This window comes from Olea europaea, unplaced genomic scaffold (genome assembly GCF_002742605.1).
Source record: "Olea europaea var. sylvestris unplaced genomic scaffold, O_europaea_v1 scaffold2398, whole genome shotgun sequence".
In the NCBI taxonomy this organism is placed as follows: Eukaryota; Viridiplantae; Streptophyta; class Magnoliopsida; order Lamiales; family Oleaceae; genus Olea; species Olea europaea.
Genome location: NW_019242140.1, coordinates 144,603 through 161,734, shown reverse-complemented (window position 1 = coordinate 161,734; position 17,132 = coordinate 144,603). Strand labels below are relative to the sequence as shown.

General features: G+C 31.8%; 1 protein-coding gene across 1 annotated transcript; it reads right to left on the bottom strand.

Moving 5' to 3' along the window:
- Positions 1-1,013: 1,013 nt before the first annotated feature.
- LOC111381932 (nodulation receptor kinase-like) lies at positions 1,014-8,648 on the bottom strand. Its single transcript, XM_023005783.1, has 13 exons — positions 8,282-8,648; positions 7,456-7,606; positions 7,286-7,357; positions 7,135-7,203; positions 6,015-6,086; positions 5,821-5,892; positions 5,489-5,667; positions 4,603-4,829; positions 4,129-4,255; positions 3,979-4,047; positions 3,165-3,354; positions 1,666-1,798; positions 1,014-1,548 (listed from the first exon to the last, which is right to left on the bottom strand). The coding sequence occupies exons 1-13, from the start codon at positions 8,370-8,372 to the stop codon at positions 1,213-1,215; spliced, it is 1,788 nt and encodes a 595-aa protein (XP_022861551.1). The 5' UTR covers positions 8,373-8,648; the 3' UTR covers positions 1,014-1,212.
- Between the last annotated feature and the right edge of the window lie 8,484 nt (positions 8,649-17,132).

Here is a 17,132-nt window from a genome sequence, read left to right as displayed (position 1 = left end):
TAAATTGAGAACATAAATTATGAGCAGATAATAAAATTTAATGAAAAAGATAAATATTTTAAGGATGAATTCTATGAATATAGTTTGATTATAAATATACTTTCTTATTGAAACAATCACAGGGGTTATTTCTATTAACTGGATTTCTATTAACTGGATTCTTGTTACTTCATAACTTTGACGTTGTGTTTTATCAAAGCTTTGAAGATTTGTATATCCTCGTGAATTAGAGTCACATAAATCCATTAGAGGTAGGTTTGTAGTTTAGGGATAAAACCTTGCTACATCCGTTCTTGCCTATTGAGGCACGAGGAATGGACCGCCAATGAATCCTGCTTCCAACTTTTATTCCTCTGACTTAAGCCCGTTCCAAATTTATTTTGAGCCATTGTAACACTTTTAATGTTAATACATTATTTTATTGTTTGAAAGTATTTTCGTAAGTGCTATGGGATTCAAGTCCTAGGTCTGCCTTTGGTCACGCAATACTGTAAGGTGTGCGTAGAGAAAGTGACATGCTCACCTGGTCGTTACAATTTGTCAATTAGATCAAGATGGTACACTATTATAATTGCCTATTTTGGGGAAGAAAAGACTTGAAGTTTTTTGTTGGCATCATTTGTATTCTTTCTTGGGAAATTAAGCATGCAACTAACATCTGTTTTCATGTTAATGGTTATTGTGGCAAACGTTTTATAAGATATCCTTATAATGGTAACAGTAGCATCAACTTTTCATTAAAGAACTTAATGAATATGCACGAGAAATTCGTACAGTCACTTCAAAATTACATAGGGAAACAACTTGAGTGAAGTAAACAATTTATGGAATTGATTCTTACATTAGAAGGTGATCTTACGTTCTCTATGGGATTAAGTGAGAATCAAGTTGAATGTTCGCCCATATAAGGGTACCAATCCAATGCCATTCCTAGTGTCTCTCACAAGAATTTCATGATTGATTCGATGTTTAGACTGCTGCTCATACGTTCACTCGTGGATCTAAAAGACCAGTGATTGAGTGCAAAGATAGTAGCTGAACTGACTGTAACCAACATGTCCAAGTCTTTACATGGTATTAATAATAGCAAAATAGAGAAAGAGAGTATTGATCACAAGTGTTAGATCAATTTTGGCTAACAAAAATTTTATGGGTGCATAATCTCTTAGGCTGTCTATCTCTCACAATTTCTGAGATTGTCCACCGAATTAACTATCTTGGTTGAGGAGGAGGTGGTTGCATAAGAACAGTTGATGGTTCAGTTGGAATTGGAGTTTGTGGTATGACAATGGGCCTCTCTATAGAGTAGCGACGGGATCCCCCGAAACTCTCTATGGATTTCATGTATTCTGATGCATTGTTTTCTATGATAAAAGCGTCCTCAAGTTCACGAACAATGTCAGCCATGCATGGGCGATAAGCTGAGTAAGGCTCAATACATGCCAGAGCTACCTCCACCACTCTCCACATTGCTTCAGCATGGTATCCTCCCTTTATGTTAAGGTCCACAATTTCTTCGATCCTTGAATTCCTTATATGGGGTTTGGCCTGTATTAAAGGAAAGTTGATTGTATGTGGTCAAACATGAATAGTTTTAAGAAATGTACAATGACTTAGTTGAGTGAGTGATTGAGGAAGGAAGAATGATCAGAGATTGGATCTTACCCATTCAACTAAGCTCCACTCATTTCGTGGTCTTTTTATGTTGAGAGGTTCTCGGCCACTTATGATTTCCAGTAAAACAACCCCAAAGCTAAAGACATCACTTTTTGTGGATAAATGTTGTGTGGAGTAGTACCTGAAAGAAAAAAAATTCAAAAAATCAGAGGTTGTGGTGCATGCATAATTCTTGAAACCATTCTATGCAATGCAAAATCCACATAATATGAAAGCACATACTCTGTATCCTCATTGAGATATATATGTAGAATAAAGGAGTAAAGTCCTCATATAACATGTTTACAGCAAGATCCATGTCATTGAGTAATTAGACCTTAAAAAGTTATGTTTGGCGACATATAACTGTGTGTGGAAATGAAATTCATGAAGCATGAATTCAAATTTCAGTGGTATCATTTCAGATTTCAATTACAAATAGAAGTTCCATCTCTTCCAAGTTCTACTTAAAATCAAATCCAGCCTTCCTTTTCTTGTTCTGATGAGGGATTAGGGTTGGCAATGGATTGGATTTTGATCCGAATCCGATAAAATTCATGAGAGATGAATTTAGGGTCTCAATTCGATAATTCGATTGAGATCCGAATCTAATAATCCGTTAACTAAATAAATCAAATACAAATATAGGTCAATCCGATCTGATAACAACTTGATCCGATTTATTATAATAATATATTATATTTTTTATATTATAGCATAATTTATGACACAACTTTTTTATTTTGAAAATTGTATTATAGTTTACACGTAATTTTTAAATAATAAATAATATTATATAATAGGATAATGTTTTTAATTGAAAATTTTGAAGAGATTTAATTTTTTTATTAATTAAAATAAGATAAAAATAATAATTAATTTACAAATTAGATTTACCATAGTCATTTCTCTTATAACATAAAGAACTAACAATTAATATGTCCAAAATAATTTAAATTGTTCAAATTGATATTGTTTGTAATTAAAATCTTATTGATGCTATGATTTTTAATGAAAATAATAAAGTAAATTAGTAAACATTTAGAATTGATTAATGATTATGATTAGTAACCCACATTAAAAGATCACTAAATCATTGGAAGATGATAATCCTTTAAAAAGCTAGTATTCCACGTTGGAATATTACTAAAACATTCCAAGATGAGTTTCTTTTAAAAAAGAGCATTACTTGGATAAAAAATTTATTTGGGCCTTCTAATATAATAAGTGAGCCCATCAAGATAGTTCAAATATTTTTTAAAATAAATAAATAATTAAAAGCTTGTTAAGGCTATGATTTTTAATGAAAAAGATAAATAAAATTTTTATTTTTCTAATTTTTTCAATTTCGGATCGGATTATCGCATCCGATATCCAATAACATAGCTAATCGAATTTGGATTTAGCATTCAAATATCCGTCGGATTATCGGATCGGATTTGAGCAAATCCGATCGATTGCCAGCCCTATGAAGGATCAAGATTTAATGCAAGGAGTCGTATACTTACTCTGGATCCAAGTATCCAGCAGTGCCTCTTACTTCTAAAGAAGTGCCACTGTCCCCTTCTTGAGGTGCATATTTTGAAAATCCAAAGTCTGCAACCTTTGCGGACATGCTATGATCCAAGAGTATGTTACTCGATTTCACATCCCTATGAATGACACAGCGCTCAGAGAAGGTGTGAAGATATGTCAAACCTGATTGATAGAATTCACTTTAGACACTTTGGTACATATTCAATGTCAAGAAAGGAGAAAAACATAGAAAAAGGAAATTGAGCAATTGGAAATTATCAAGGTGAAAAAATACTAGCACGAGATAAAAGTGGTGCTGAGCATGAGTGAAAAAATATGGCACGATTTGGAGAATTTACATGAAGTTTGGACTGAATTTTATGCTTCCTTTTATACTACTGAGATGTTTCATTAATCTATTACCTTTTACAAGCCAAGGATGGTTTTAGTCTCTCGGACAACATTGGATATAGTTAAATCTTATTTTGATAATAATCATGTTTCTTTGCTCTGGAAGAGCTATAGTTTCCCTAGAGTAATATTTGGTGTTCAAACGTTTTAAATCTTTAAGAGAAGTCATTGATTTCCTAAAGTTACTTCTGTCATTTTATCATTTTATGAAAGCAGTATAACCAAACTTTATTGTGCTTTTCGTTTAGTCATAGGGGAGGGAAGGACTAGGTTTCTTTCTGCAATGTTGCCAGATTCGTTCAGAAATGTTGAGTACCTAAGCTGTTACACTGTCATGCACGGATTATTAATTATTTGCTTGAAAATATACATAATACTGGACCCTATTTTACTTGCCTCTTGCAGCACCTAAAGCTATTGAAAGTCTGGTTGGCCAATCTAAAATCTTTCGCTTTGATGCTGCTCCTGTAAATTAATGAAGAGTCAATAAATGAATGCTAATATTTAACAGGGCTTTGTTTGAAAGAGTTCTAAATAAATAAGTACCATAAAGGCGATCCTGTAGGGAGCCATTAGACATAAAAGGATAGACAAGAATTTGTTGGTCATTCTCGCAGCAGAAGCCAAGTAGTGGGACCAAGTTTTCATGCCGAATTGCTGAGAGCAAATTCAACTACAGAGTTGATTGATATCAATTCAGTTAGCCTCTTACGAAGGAGCCAAGTCCGGATGCACAATAGATTTAGTAATTGTTGGTTATAGGAAAAAGGAAAATTGAAAATCCCGTCGTGGACGTTTAGAGGTAGTCAAAATGTTATAAAATCACTTTAATAAATGGTAGAAGTTTCAAAATTAAAATATTTGCTTTCCAAGGCACCAAGGATCAAATCGCAATTGTAATTAGATACAGCTGGGAGAAAAAAATACACACACAAATCCAGAAAAATGCATGCACACTGTAGTTGGTTGTTTAAATAATAATCCTTTCAGGGAAAGTGGTTTAAATTATGCTGGAGTCACCTCATTGTCAAATTCACGAGTTCCCTGGGTTGATGTCGCTGATCGGACCTTCACAGCCACCTCTTGACCGTCAGGTAGAGTACCACGGTAAACTGATCCAAACCCACCTTCACCTATCAATGTCTTGTACTTTTCTGTAGCAATTTCTATGTACTCCAATGTGAAGCTCTGGATAGATATGGACTTCGTTACAATATCATCCATGCTTGGAACTGCATAAACTGCATCTGCATTTGAAAATTTGATGTCACTGGCTCTGTTGTTCGAAGATTCAAATTAATTTAATTACTAAAATTGAACGGTTAACCCGGAAAAAAAAAAAATAAAAAGAAAAAAAATAGAGAGAGAGAGAGAGAGAGAGAGCGTGTAGGAATAACCAAAGAATTGTTTCAAATTATGATCTTATTCTTTCCTGTGTATATTACTGCAACTCCGAAATCAATATTTTTGCATGTTTTACAAGTTGGGTTTTGTTTATTCCTGTTAAGAATATGCTTATCACTGTTTTTTTAACACTGATGTAGCAATGAGAAACAGGTGCTTGATCATGAGTAAGACAGTATAGCATTCAACCTGCTAATTTGTCAAAAAATAGCCGAGGATATAGTAAGCAAGCCTAGTGACTCTAGAAACATAATATGTTGTGAAATATAAGTTTCTGTATTGTGTCGACAATTAACAGAAAAAGGTTTAATAATAGGCTTCTTTATCAATCTTGGTCTATTCGTAGCATATGAAGCTTTCATACATGATAAAATATATGTTGTGAAATATATCTCTCTATTGTGTCGACAACTAACAGAAGAAAATTCATTAATATCTTTGAGTAGCTTCTTTTTCAATCTTGATCTATTTGTAGTATATCAAAAGAGTTTAATGTACTTACTCTTTGACATTGGGTGACGTTTTACATCAAATTTTTGCAGAGCCATCCTTTTGTGTTTGTATAGGCAAGCCAAAGAGATTCCAAATACTATCATAATGAAGAGGGATCCACCCGCAGCTATGCCTATCCAAATTCGTTGACTTGAATGGGAAGATCCTTGAGCTGAGCATTTCCCGTTGCTAAAATATAAAAGTAGATAATCAAAGGAAAAGGAGTTAAAGACTCTTTCTCTCTCTATCTCTCAGTCACAAACACACATGCACACAGAGGCAAGAAAACGTTCTCTCTCAATAAAAATTTATCCTGGCATTCTTAAAGCTAATGCTTCATACCCTGTAGTAAGATTCGATCTGCTTAGGCTGTAAGGAAGATTTTGGCTGGAAAGAGGATTGCTTCCGAAACATCTGGATGAAGAGGAAAACATATACTAAGGTACATGTCCACATAATAATTAGCCTAAACAGAAACCAATTCATATTGAAATTGTTGTCTAAACATGTCAAAATGAATTTGTTCATAAACTTACAACGTTGTCAGATAAGGCAGAGAGGTTAGATATCCTGTGATGTTTCCCGTGAGATCATTGTGGCTCAGATCCCTGTAAAATTTTTACCAACAAATCAAATGGTTATCTGGAGAACGATACTTGGCAAATTTGTTATTGGGTTCATGAGATGTTAGCTGATGTTCCTGGAAAGAATTTTTTATGATACCAACGTTTATTGGCCTGTTGTCTTAACATACAACTCAATTCAGCTCAACTAATCCTTATCCCAGACTTGTGTGGGGTTGGCTGCTTGAATCCTCCTTTTTCCCTACGCTCTAGCAAGGCCCATCTCCGAAGTTAAATCACAATGTTCATTTGTTTCCTAACTACCTCATTCCATTTGCTATTAGGTCGATATGTTCCCCAGTATATGATCATTGTCGGTACGAGAGTGGCCAAATGCTCGAGTATTCTTGGATTTTGCATGTGTCTCTAATGTGTGAGAATCATATTTCCAAGTATCATGTGAACAATTGTATTTTGACTATGTTTTATTGCCTTTTATCTCATAATGTTCATGTCAGCAGTTTAACGCCATATGGAATTGGAAGACATGAGTGTTCTTATGATCAACCACTGATTCCATATGGTTAATGGTTTAAGACAGTTACATGAGAAGGTTGATTGTATTTGCGTAATATCTGATATAAAACAAAATGTTCAATGCAAGTACTTGAAATTCAATAGTTTTTGTTTGAGCTTGCATAGAGATAAAAAAAGATCATATAGGAAGCAAGTTTGTATATTTAAGATTTCTTTTTCCAGGATTTCATGATACAGTTCGGTGCACACATCCCCACATGTAATTTATCATTACATATGTGAAGGGTGTGTGTTTACTGGATCACTCCTCAGGCGAAATTTTTGAATAGGAAATTGTAGTGATTGTGTACACTGATACTTCTGTGATTTATGGAGGTTGATTCATGTAGAATTCTAAATTGAGTGACAGAACAAAAGGTTCATGTTTCTGGTAAAAATGGAGAGATTTTATGCTCTTCACCTTAAGTTCTTAAAAATTCCTATCACTGTGAAAGGGAATTAAAACTATGAAAGGGAATTAAAGTTATTGTGCTAAAACTGAGTGAAAGTTTAGTACACTGATGTCAACACTGAGGAAGCTGGAAACTCGGGAATGGTCCCAGTGAACCTATTGTTGCTCAAGTTCCTGCATTTGACCATATGGTCTGTGAGAAACAAACACAATCACTGAATAAAAGAATAATCCACTTAATAGAACTTAGTCATACAATTCCTTCAAGTGAATCAGTTCAGTGATACTGGGAGGGAGCGGTCCTGTAAGGCTTTTGAAGGATAGATCTCTGGAACAGAAAGTTAATGAACAAATCATGTTATCAACAAGGTGTTAACAAATATAATGCTTCAGAGATAATCGACGAAATGATAATGAGTGACTCACAGTTTAGTTATGACTGAGGTACTGTTAAGAAGCTCACAAGACAAACCATGCCATGGACGAGGGAGACACGGATCTCCTGACCAAGTTTTCAACACTTCACTATCTTGATTGAGCTCCCGTAGCTCATGCTTCACATTGGTAATTACATTAACTGAACATATAAGGGTGAGATATAAGTTAGTTATAAGCATTCAAATTGACTACTATGGGTGAGATTTAAGTCATTTATAAGCTATTCATGTTTCAAATTGACTACTACTGTTTTTTAATGACTATATATGAATTTGAAGTGCCTGCTTTTGCCTGATTTATATTCTTCAATGTTATCTCTTTCTACAAAAGAAAGTGAATGCTATTTTACTCTTGAAATCAGTTAATTTCTTCACATGTAGTCATGTAGAATACTGCCCAATATCTTGATCTTGTCACTGTCTGGTGCATGTTACGTTTGTTTTCAAGATCTACACTTTGAAAGGCTTCCTCCGTCTCCACAATCCCCCCATCCCATCCCCCAAAACCGCAAAATTTCGAGCTTATCACTATCACTAAACCCACTTTGTATGGCTTGTAATTTCTACTCTGTTGATTTGGCTGCACATTACAATTGGAGATCAGATCATAGAAGCAATTTTACCCAACACAATTGTACTGATCTATGATCCATAAACTAGAAAACTAGTGCAAGATATTGGATTGTGTTATTTCATCTTAATAATTAGGACAAAAACATGTAACTTGGGGAAAATGATATCTTGTATTGAAGTTTTTATTACTCTGCTTTAGAGGCAATAATTTCATTCAGTAAATCAATGGAACAAGATCATACCTTCTTCTGTACAAGTAGATTGAGTTGACAGGAATAGGCAAATTATACAACAGGTTATCAGTCTTACAATTACATTATCCAACCCTTTCATCTTCCTGTTATCATGCTGGAAAGTTTCCCCATCGAGGTTGTTGGATCATAACCGGGATTTTTATTTGTTTCTGTTTAGGGAATATAGAAAGAAAAGCTTAATATTCAGAAAAATCAGCTCATAAGTTCCATCTATGATTTGTATGAAGAGGATGAATTGCCAGGCGACAAAATGGCATCAAAAACCTTGATGAAACTGTGTTTGATTATCAGTTTGACTCTGAAGGGGAGAATATTAAATTAAAATAATTATTATTATTTTAAAATTTTGATAGGCAATGTTTTAACTAACACGCTGAATGATTAATATAGTTTGTATTTATTTATTATTAGGTAATTTTTTAGTACATTAAAATAACGTGGCGGAGCAACCATTCACATATTATGTGATTCATCCTTCGTCTAAAATCCGTCCCTCTCTTTGTCTGCTTCTGTGAATGCAACATCCACGAAATGGGATTTGGCTTTTAATAATCGTTTTTTGAATGCGATGAATATTGATTATCGATTTATAAGTACTAAGATAAGTTTTATCAAGTATATATGATTTAACTCACTACAAAAAATCGATTGTTCAATTGACATATGTTCTTGTATGTTCAATCCCACAAGTTTCAATGGTGATGTTATGCGCAAATCCAAGGGAACGTGACCATCCTGGTAACGATTTGAGGATATTTGTCCCTTCATTAAGGCAACACAGAGTGGACCTTGTACCACAAATCAATTACAAAAGAAACGTGAAGACTTCATATCACAAGCACAATTTATATGAGAAAGTTAGTTACTCGAAGAAGAACACGATTGCATCTTCACTCTCTCCACATAAAAGGAATATTAATCGAACTTATTCCTACGCTTTTTGATTCATTTCAATTGTTTTGCTAAAATAACATATTACATTTTTATTTAAGAGTGTTAAAGAGTTATATTGGCTGTTTCACTACCTTGTGGTAATCGAAATCTTGTTATTTTCCAATGAATATCATGATGAGTAAGAGAAAAGGAGGAGAAACTCCTTGTCTATTGGGTGAAAGTAGTTTAGTTTCAACCCACAATGACAAGAAATTGTTTGACAATACTGATTATCGACAAAGAATTTCACCCACAATGACAAGAAATTGTTTAACAATATTGACTATTGACAAAGAATATAAGAGATCCCTCATAAAATGAGTTGCTATCATATGATTTTGTACGGCTAAAAATATCTTAATTCCGTGTACATGTAAAACAGACAAGACTGAGTTGGAAAACAATCAAATAAGCTTAAAATGGTGCAATTTATTGGGGGACTGCAGTGAGTACAGATTGGAAAGATAGAGATATTTCTGACATTTAGTGCTCTTACTTGGTCAGTAGGGCTAAAATGTAAACTGAAATTTCTTAAAAAAAAAAAAAAAAAGGATTGAACCCCAACCTTGAGGGCTCTCACCGGCCCGCCCCTAGAGCTTTGTGAGTGAGGTAAATTGCAGGATGTGCCCCAACAGGCCAGGAAATAAGAGTTGCCTGTACACTGCAATTTCTTAAAAAAAAAAAAAAGGGTTGAACCCCAACCTTGAGGGCTCCCACCGACCCGCCCCTAAAGTTTTGTGAGGGAGGTAAATTGCGGGATGTGCCCCAACAGGCCAGGGAATAGGAGCTGCCTGTACACTGCGTCTACAAGGAGTTCAATTCCATATCTCAAGAATTGAACCCCCACATTACGGCTGCCAGCAAGGCGTGAGATAACCTCACTCTTGTCCTTTGCACCACTAGGCTATGCCCCGGGGGGCGTAAACTGCAATTTCTGATTCTATTGGCTAAAGTACAACATTGATTGGCATTGTAATATAGGAAATTGGTTTTCTAAATGGTAAATGCAAATGGTCCCCGTACAGCTTTAGGGTTAATTTGGAATTCAAAAAGGATCGTCGTGAGGTCTTAGAAGTAGCATCACCTTACCCAAAATTAATTGGGCTAGATTGAAATTCTGTGGTAGCAGTGGTTTTTACAATGTTAGACTATCTGATACTTTTCCGAATCTTTAGGCTCTCAAACTTTTGTAAAGCACGTTTACTTGTAACTCTCCTTATTTCTCTTAGTAGACATGCTTATTGTACTCAGGAAATTCTAATTGGTTGTAATATTTTAATATAAAAACAATATGAATGTAACGTTGTTCCATATCCAAGCCGAACACTTTCAATCTATTTATAATTTTCTTTACATGATATTAGAGCTCATTAAGCTTAGACGAGAATACTTGATTTAATTAAGATTGAAAAACGAGCACATAACTTTCAAGATTGATATGTTCAAACAACCCTTTAAATATGGTATTAGAGCAGACCACAAATTTTAATTGAAAAAACACCCCTTCCAATAATTTGAAAATGAGATTGTGCTTTCTGGTTGTATGTTTTCCTCGTTAGGATGTTTCCAAAAGCCCAAACTTTACCTCGTTGATGTGCTGTTTTAAGCTTAGACGAGAATACTTGATTTAATTAAGATTGAAAAACGAGCACATAACTTTCAAGATTGATATGTTCAAACAACCCTTTAAATATGGTATTAGAGCAGACCACAAATTTTAATTGAAAAAACACCCCTTCCAATAATTTGAAAATGAGATTGTGCTTTCTGGTTGTATGTTTTCCTCGTTAGGATGTTTCCAAAAGCCCAAACTTTACCTCGTTGATGTGCTGTTCATTATCGGTAAACGTCTTCATCATGTGGAAGTTGGAGTGTACGCCATTGATGATCAACATCATCCCACATGTTTAGTCAAATGCATTGATGTTACTTAATTCTCAAGTGTATGCGGTGGTGGACACAAATTTTTGAGTTAGTGAGGTTCAATCAAAATTGCAAAGAATACGGATTTACGTTTATTCAAACATCACCAAGTTTATCATTCTTTTTATTTTCAACATCACTTTCATCGCTTTTATTTCGTATAATCCTTTCATTAACATTGTGATCATTAAAAAAAAAAAACATATTTACATTTAAATCATTTTTCCATCACAATCAATTCAAGTAAAAAAAAATATGAAACTTACAGCAAATTCTAAATTTTACATTATCAATTACATTCTAGTTCAAATAAAGAAAAAAATCACAGCAAGAATTCATTACCATAAAATCGTCAAAATAAGATAAAAATTGGAGCACTTGAGGGGATCCCCAATTCCATTTTGTATCCCCAATTCCATTTTGTAGGATATCACAAAAAAAAAAAAAAAAAAAATTATCAAGAAGAAATAATTATCCAGAATGAGGTTTCAAATCTGATTTCTAATTAAAAAAAATGTATTTATTTTGGTGGGTCACTTGACCCACCAGGATCCACTGTGGGCCCGTCAATGAGTGTATGCCGCGTTAACTTTTGTAATTGTATTATCATGTGGGAAGGGAAGGACTTTTTGCTATTTAATTCGATATATATATATATGTGTGTGCGCGCGCGAGCGTATATTGGAAATTTTGAACAAAGAATTGTTCATAGGGGCAGCTTTTTTTATTTATTTATTCTAAAATCATTCACTGGAGCTATAATAGATTACCATGATTTATATCACCCAAAAACATTTGAAAATGAGTCACGTAGGAATGTTAAATAAGGGCAAACAAGATGGCTTGACTAGCCTCACAAGCTTGTCCCTTGATGGGTTAGCCGAGTTGGACTGAACATAACGAGCTTGCAAGCCAACTCATGTGAATCACTCGAAAAACTCATCCTCACTTAGGCTCTCCAATGGTTGCACCATTGCATCATTTTACACCATTTTTTGTTGCAAAGTTGCTTCAATGCAACACTAAATTTTGTACCATTTTGAAAGTGTCAAAGTCATTTTTACCCTTCATTTTCCTTTCCAAATAAATTGATTAAGGGTATTTGTGTCATTTATGCTATATTTTTTTTAATACAATAAATTATTATCATCATTATTATTATTTGCATTTAAAATTTATTTTAAATGTAAAAAATAATAATTAATAAATTAATTAAAAGAAGAAAAAAACTTAAAATATAACAAACACGATTTATTAATGAATTTAATCTTTTCCGTAATTTAACATAATTATTTATTTAGTAATTTATTTATTTATAAAATAATTAAATAAATAATATTTCAAATAAATATATTATAAAGAATAAAAAAAGGAAGAAAATTGTTAAATACTGTTCATTTGGTGTAATTTTTGGTGTAATGGTTAAAGATGAATTTTAGTTTGGTGTAAAATTTGGTACAAAATAGTGCAAAATTTGATGCAGCGCTTGTTTTCCCCGAATCCTTGTTGCAAATGTCTAAAATATTGTATTATTTGCCTAGGGATAAGTCATACGTCGTTGTTTATGACGAAAGTTTGGGATATTCTAGGAATTAAACTCTGTCGGTCGAGTCTTATATGGCAAGAAACTGGTCCAATTATTTTTCTCAAATTAATAAAATATTAACCCACCAAGTACTAAAAAATAACGAAGAAATCTACCCAAGGCTCGACGACACCTATTGCAACATTATTTGGTACCCTTCATCTTATATATCAATTATTGTTAGAAAGGTAAAACTATGGAACTTATAGTGTAAATCATAAACATGCTCTTGAGGTAATTGAGTATTGTAATTTAATTATAATTAACATCGTCAATCTTTACTTATTGTAGAATGTATATCTCCAACATTTTTCATCGTCTTCTTATCTTCAATTGTTTATAAATTAGCACATCTTTATTTGATTATGTTTTCGTCCAAAATGTCCATCCTATTTTTTTTTTTCAAAAATAAATACAAAAGTGTAACAAAATACATGTCAAAGACAACGATATCATCAAGGACAATATATGTAAATTAGTGGATATTAAAGACGAAGAATTAAAAGAAAAAGAAGTTATGAAAATAAATATACAATGAGAATATATTAAAATGCGGTGAAAGAAGTTATGAAAATAAGTATACAATGAGAATATATTGAGGACCTTGATGCAATTAAAATGTAATGAAACAAATAAAATTATAATGCCAATATACTGCACAATTTAATAGCACAAAACACTCATTTCCTTTTAGGCTCCGTTTGATTTTCATTTTTTTCAAAATATATTTTTCTCTTTCTTTTTTTCAACAACATATTCTTCATTAAAATAATATTACACGTAAATAAAAAACTTTTCAACCATACATTCTCCATCAATTTATTATTCTAAAATTCATTTTTTCTTAAAAATAGATATCAAACACCCTCTTAATAAATTACAGAAATCTCCCATATCATACAGAAACAAATACTAATTTTTTATTGTACCACTGCCATTTTATCGTATGCTAGATTTGAAAGGATCTTGTTTCCTTATTTTTCTTTTTCAGTTATAAATAAACAAGAAAATTATTTGTAGCTTAAAAAATGTATTTCTCTTTTCCTCTTTTGACAAATGATTACATCTTGAAATATATGTCAAAGTTAACTTCTGTACTATTATTTTTTTAATAAAAATATGATAAGTGGTCCAATTTTTTGACTAAAAAGAAGAAAAGAAAAAAAAAATACCTTTGATCCTTATTCAATTTTATTCTTTATTGCATTATTAGTATTATAATAACCATATTTCAACCTTAACATATAATATAACTTGTAAGAGTATAAACGTTAATAACTAAACAAAATAAAATTTTATTCAAATATTATTACACAAATTACCAATATCTATTTTTAACTAAAAATTTGTCCAATTTAAGAGAGTGTGTGTGTGTGTGTGTATTAGGAAATGAGAAGAAATAAAAATGAGAAACAAGATTGTTAGAAGTAACAGTATAGAATATATTACAAATATATAAGGAGAAAATAAGAATATAAATTTTATTTTTGGTTGACTGGAGAAAATAAGTTATAATATACCAACGTCAAGGATTTTTATAATTTGTTTAAAAATTTTGGTGAAATTAAATTTCTTGCAATTTTCCATTTTCTTTTTCTTTTCTTTTCTTTTTTTTTTTTTTGAACAATGAAGTTTCTTGCAACTTTTATGGTTTACTAAAAGAGAAAAATTAAAAAAAAAAAACGAAAAAAAAAATAGTAATGATCGATGGTACCATTATTAAAATTAGCGATAGTTGAGGCTCTACTGATGAAAGGACTAGAATGAATGATTTGAATTAAGTGTTCGAAGGATTCCAGTATCGCCACCAAGAAGGTATATATATGAAGTACAATAAATAATTGCTGAATTTTTTGGAAGAGTGCATATCCTGGTAAACAGTTCAAGGAAAGGTTCCACCACAAAGCATAGCTTGAAGCTGCCTGCATTTTCAAAGACTGGGGATGGATGGTGTCAAGATGGTGAACAGACGAGTGCAAGAGGCAAAGAAGTTAGATGTCATGGCACTTTCCCAAATTTTGCAAATTGGCACTTGTACCTAGATTATCAGTTTTACTTTGACAAAGATGTTATATCAAATATGCTCGAGTTTAGTATTCTTTAACTGAAAGATTCAATTATTACACGGTCCCTATTTGGTTTGGCTAAAATTATATTTTAATAAAAGTTGATGAAACGTATGACTAAAAAATAAATAGAATTTGTGGGTCTCATAGAATATATTGTTGAAAATGAGTTAAAGGAAAAATAAATTTGAAAAAATTGGAGCCAAACAGGACTCAAGATAATGCTTATGACTACATAGTACTGCACTTAATTTTGGCATGGCCACTTTGGATTTCCATTCTCCTCAATTTATGTTTCGAAGTATAGAAGTCCCACCATGCACTTGCAAGTAGTATGAAATATGAATGACACTTTCTTGAGACTTTTCTGCATGATTTTTAGGGACGAGTATTGTGTGAAACAAACAAATATAGATTCATGTTTATTTTGTGTACTCACGTTGAACAGCTGAGGTGGTTTCTTGTATGAATGTCCAAGATGATTAGAAATGGAAAAATTAAAGCGCATAAATTATATTTCAATAACATATCTTTTATTTACATAAATTGAACGAAATTTCATCTCAACGAAATCAAATACATAATGTAGAAAAGAGAAATGCATGGAAACGTATTTAGTTGAGGCAAAAGTTCAACTTTTTCTTCTTAAGATGGCAATGCCCGCACGTGTGCTACCTATTTTTTCGACATTTGCCTTCTAAAATACGACGACCATGTCGCATAATAGAAAACTCCAAATTACATAGACTAACGAACCTACTTATATTTCGAACCTTCTTTATATGAAACTCAAGTCTAAATAAATGCTCAAAAAATTTTGAGGTGAATATGCCTTCATGTGATATTCAATGATGAATTGAATGAATGAAAAATCCAAACACATGGGTACATATATGTTGTTTGAACATAACCTAATGAAAATGACTCTTTGAATTTATCTTTATACATGAAAAGACGAGCTTATTGAAAAATAATTATTTCAAAAGTTATGATCTTCCATACGGAACGATGCATCTTTTGAGCCAAACGATTCTAAATATTTCATAACATTTTACATAATTTTTCAATAATTTATGTATTTAAGCAATTAAATTTAACTTAATTTCTCATTCACCAGCTAACGATTCCACTTAAATAATTGGATAGAAAACCAATTTCTTATACAAAATTTCAACAATGTTAGGTCACTTGTACTGCACACACAAGGTGCGGCAGTACGACGTACAATTTGATTTCTACTACAAAACAAAACTTCAGCGAGTTTTGTACTTCTGCAAATTCCAACGTTAATTTCTTGTTTGATGGACCTAGGATCATAATCGGACATCATTTGCAATATTTAGCCCATGTTTAGTGGCCAATCTTTTGAAAAAAATATTGTTTTTACTTTTTAATAGTGAATTTTTTAAGAATGTATGATTAAAAGATAATGAAAAATTTTGGATTTACGTATAAAATATTTTATTGTGTGAATGTGTGATTGAAAATAAGCATATAAAAAAGAGATTTGAAAGAATGTGAGTTAACAATTTTCTAATTATATTTATTAGAAGCAGTATTCTAAAAAGCATAAAATGTTGTTAGACGTGAAACAAGCCTAGGCATAAAAAAAAAAATAAAAGAAGAAGAAGAAGAAAGAAAAGAAAAAGATTTTTTTATTTTTAATATTATTTGAAATTTTTAATCAATCTGAAAATTATTTAACAATTAAAATAATACATACCAAACATCTAAAATTATAAAATATTATATTTACTTAATAATTCTTACAATTGATCAATTATATAATTTTCAAAACAAAACTTGCAACTATAATTAAATAAAAGGTTTTTAAAAAATAAGTGCCCCTAGACATACATTTAAACTTGACAAGGCATGACGACTTTAGAACACTAATCAGAAGAGATATACTTACTCATGGTTAGCTCTGATTTATGTGTCTTATCCCAACAAAATCATATATAATTATTTCTTAATTTCAAAAATATTGAGTGCTTGTTTCATTCCCTTTAATTGCTTAGAAAAATGTGGTATTAGAGGTAGAAAAAAGTTTTGAGAGAAAGTATAAAATATTTTATTGTGTGAATGTATAGTTTAAAATAATCATATAATAAATCATAAATTAAATTAATGAGAATCAAACAAGCCCTAAATTTAAGCATAGCCAAACAAGAAAAGAATAGCTTTTAGTCCTTTACTAGTCAAATATTTTAAATTAAAATAAGATCTTGTTTCAATGAAGGCAAATTATTTTTAAATTAAATAAATATTTAAAAAAATTAGATACAGTGATGGAATGTGAATATATTGAAATTACTCGAAATAAAAGAAT